The sequence below is a fragment of the Belonocnema kinseyi genome, chromosome 1 (genome assembly GCF_010883055.1).
Source record: "Belonocnema kinseyi isolate 2016_QV_RU_SX_M_011 chromosome 1, B_treatae_v1, whole genome shotgun sequence".
Classification (NCBI taxonomy): Eukaryota; Metazoa; Arthropoda; class Insecta; order Hymenoptera; family Cynipidae; genus Belonocnema; species Belonocnema kinseyi.
The window spans coordinates 93,602,332-93,606,535 of NC_046657.1; the positions used below are offsets into that span (position 1 = coordinate 93,602,332).

General features: G+C 29.1%; 1 protein-coding gene across 1 annotated transcript in view; it reads left to right on the top strand.

Annotated features, from left to right (window-relative positions):
* LOC117175997 (ankyrin repeat domain-containing protein 11) overlaps positions 1-4,204 on the top strand; it is a 66,230-nt gene that overhangs the window by 8,358 nt on the left and 53,668 nt on the right. Inside the window, exon 2 of the mRNA XM_033365935.1 lies at positions 94-288. Coding sequence (XP_033221826.1) covers positions 94-288 — 195 coding nt within the window. The remainder of the gene's footprint in view (positions 1-93; positions 289-4,204) is intronic.

Here is a 4,204-nt window from a genome sequence, read left to right on the forward strand (position 1 = left end):
ATTATGTAATCAAAATTTTAATTTGTTGAGTTCCAAAAAAAGCATTTGAATTTTTAGAAAATAAATAAAAGTATAAAATTACGTCTTCTTTAGGTGGAAATCGACCTGAAAATACAAGTTCACAGAGTACTTCAAAGACATCCCCGCTGCAGCAACATAGAGGATCGAAAAATCGATGGGCAAATAAGAATGGCGAATCTCCAGCATCTACCGGGATTAACCGTAAAGATGATTTCCGAGTTCGACAGTTGGTTAATGGCTATGAAAGTAGTACCAAGGAAACAAGTGGTAACTTTTTTAACTTACATTTTTTTAATTTTCTTAATTATTATTAGAATTAGTGCGAAATGACCACAATCTTTATCCTAAAAATTGGTCGGCTTCACTATACATTCTTGAAGGTTTTTTCCCCCTTCTGACGTTTCAAACTTTATGACTGCATCTGATCTATTTTTTTTGATAAGTCTCCTGATTGTTCGCTTTATTTCCATAAAACACGGAGACAAAAAACACGAATAGAGTGACTCGTCCAAAATTCAAATATATGCGATGATATAATTTCGGACGACACTCATTTAAATTTTTACCGACTTTCCTGAATAAAAGAAATTTTTGTCCGGATTCAATGTTTCATTCATGTTTAGGAAATATTTTTTCGTCTCAGTCTTATCTTGTTTTTCTTCCGCAATGAAAATTGGAAGGCTATATATTTTTGTTTGTTTGTTTGTTAATAAAAGCAATTTTTAAGACTAAGTAATATTGATCAGAGCTTTGAAATTTTGCATCAAATTACAACTTAATAAATAATTTTAAATTCTGTTATAACTTTTTCCTCTATTTTAAATTGATCAACTGTGTTTATATTTTCCGCTTAAAGCGATGAGAAACAACTGATTATGGTACAAAACAGCATAACTCTTTTAACCGATTTTCTACAATTTTAGACAAATTTAGCTTTTTCGTAGTTCAGAGAAAAATCAATTCCGGAACCAATTTCCAGCTACCCTTTTTTCAAAAAACATATATATTGTGGTTATTTCTAATTCCAAAAGAATTCTAAAGTTCTCGGTCATTTTTTATTTTGAAAGATTTAATATCTAAAAAGGTGGCATTCTTTTTAATAGGGTGTCCAGCGACCTTTAAAACATTGAAAACCTGGAATTCTCCTTGAAGTTTTTTTGAAACAGTTATTTTAATAAAATTCGAAAAGTAATTTAAAACTTTTAGTCTATTATGAAAAAAAACTCGCTTAGAAGACATCTTGCTACTGAAAAGTTTATTTAATTATCAAAATACAATTGATCTTTTACTTATTTCAGAACAAATAAAGAGATTTCTAGGCATTGTTGCAGACTTTACCAATTGTTATTCAACTTACAAATTATAAAAATTATTAGTTGAAAATTTCGACGGTAATTCAATTTCAAAATTAGACTGTGTCATGACGATATAACGGATTTTTTCAACGGTTTCATCACCCGGTTTCTGAGTGTACATCAGATTACAAAGCATTGCTAAAGATTTCAATAGCTTTCGAAATATTTCAAAGGTTTAAAAATATTTAAAAGGATTTTCAACATTTTACAAATATTTCACGGATTTCTAAGATTTAAAAAAGGCGTGTACACCAGGTTTCAAATATTTCACAACAATTTACAAAGCTTTTAAAACTTTCAAAAGATTAAGAGGATTTTAAGGATTTAAAAAAGGTTACAGTAGACCAAGTTTCCAAGATTTGAAACGATTTCAAAAGGTTTCATAACATTTTAGAAGATTTGAAAAGATTTCACTAAGATTTCGAATAATTTAATGATTTCAACGAGCGGAAAAGATTTCGCAAACAAAGGTTTAAGAAAAATTTCACAACTATTTAAAAAGATTTCAACAAAATTTTCCAGAGATTTAAAACATTTCATAAAGATTGCAAGGATTTTAAAATTTTGAAAAAGGCATGTAAACAAGATTTCAAAGATTTAGAACATTTCCAAAGATTTTTAAACTTTCAAGATTTCATAAATTTCAAAAGGTTTTATACAGATTACATCAAAGTTTCATACAGATTTCAAAAGAATACAAGAATTCCAAACATTTCAAAAAGTGTACAGTACACTAGATTGCAAAGATTTAAAAACACCAGATTACGAAAATTTCCAAAGAGCTTAAAACTTTCAAAACATTTCAAAGATTTAAAAAAATTGAATGATATCAAATGTATACGAAAGATTTTAAAAATTATTCAAAGCTTTTAAATTGATTCAAAAGGTTTCAAAAAATTTGAGAAGATTTCATAAGATTTTAAAGAATTTGAACTAATACAAAAGTTCACACAAATGAAGATTATTGAAAGTTTCACAAATATTTTAAACATTTAATAAGAATTTCAACAAATTTCACAAAGGTTTCAAGGATTTGAAAGATTTCACAAAAATTGTCAGATTTCACGAAGATTGTAAGTACTTTAAGAGATTTAAAAGAATTCACAAAGGTTTCAAGGATTTTAAAGACGATGTATGTTCGCAAAAAATTAAGAATTTGACTATTTATGGTTTTTCTTTCTTAAAAAAATTTTGGCCAAAAAAATGAAATGGCACATTTTTTACGCCTATAAAAAACGGTTATTTTATTATTTATTTTAAAAAGGGAGACCTGGAAAAACTTGATTTCTTGACCTGGTAAACCTGGAGAAGACCTTGAATTTCATTCCTAAGAATCGCTGGACACCCTAAGCATGAATATCTATTTTTCCACAAATCAGAAAAATAAATATCTAGAATGCCACAAAGAGTTGGTTCCCTTAATTGTTTTAAATCAAAATATTTCACGGATTTTTGAGGTTGCTGATTACGAATCCGATATTAAAGATTCCTAAATCAGAATGGCGGATCCAATATGGCGGACGAGTATGCTTAATAAACTTTCGATTCTTTTAAAAATTGGTATAACGGGATTTTCATGATCGCTGATTACGAATCCAGAGGTAAAAATGATTTTTAAAATAAATTAACCATGGATCTAATATGGCGGACCTTTATAAAGGCCCTGAAAGGTCATTATCTGTTTCGCAGTTATTCTAAAGCTTTAAATGAAAAAAATTCTATACAATAAGAGTCAAATAACAAAAATATTTTACAAAACCGTGTATATATTATGAACTTTTATGATCTATACATGGTTTTTTAAAATATTTTTTTTTATTTGACTCTTATTGTATAGAATTTTTTTATCTGAACCCAGGAAACTAAAATCCATTCACTTCTGTTGAATGGGTTTCGAAGGCTTTTGAATTGTGTATCTGTCACTGGAGTTCCAAAATTGCCGCTGATTTGTTTTTTAAAGACTTTTAGCCGTTATAATTTTGTTGACTAACTTATATGCCGTAAAAGACTAATAACTGAAATAGCAAAAGGAATCTAGTAGACCTGCGCATGATTTCTCTTAAACTTTCGATAATTTATAAATTTGAAAAATCGTGTAAAATATGGCAGCTTAACCACGAAAAAGGCGGTCTTATTCAGAAATAAGGAAACCGATTCAATATAACCTTGCTTGAAATGATCATTGCAGTACATGGCAGATTCGTGGCAAACCGATTCTATTTTAACTTTCTGAATCTGCAAATGACAGATACGCAATTCACAGAGTCTTCTTTTCAATGGATTCTTTTTTCCTGAGAAGCGTTAGAGAAACTGCCGAAATATTTCAAAATTGGACAACAAATTGATATATTAGGAAACATCCTATAAAAATATCAGAAAGAAGCCCTTTTCATGTTGCTTGAGATCTCATAAATGATTCCCAGCTTTTCAGAAACATTTCTTTTTCTATAATGCCTAAGCATTCTTTTTGGGCTTCGAGGTAATTTGGATTTTACGAGATCGAATATTTCCCTCCTGGGCATTAAAAAAGTCTTATTGCCAGGTACAAGTTCTAAAAAATGCACAGCAAATATTTGTTAATACAAAATTTTTAATTACAAAAATAAGAAATCAGCCAACAAAACAAGGCGACGGGTCACCGTTTCGTAAGAGTAAGTTGAAGTTAAGGTTAGGTTAAGTTTTTATGAATATAAGGTGAAAATTATTTTTTTAATAAACACACGAGGCAAAATACGTTAAGTGAACCCACTTGAAATGATTGTTTGTTTATTGGATTGAAACTTGGTGAAATTATAGCCGTGTTGTTGTCAATATAGAGGGGCTTGAAG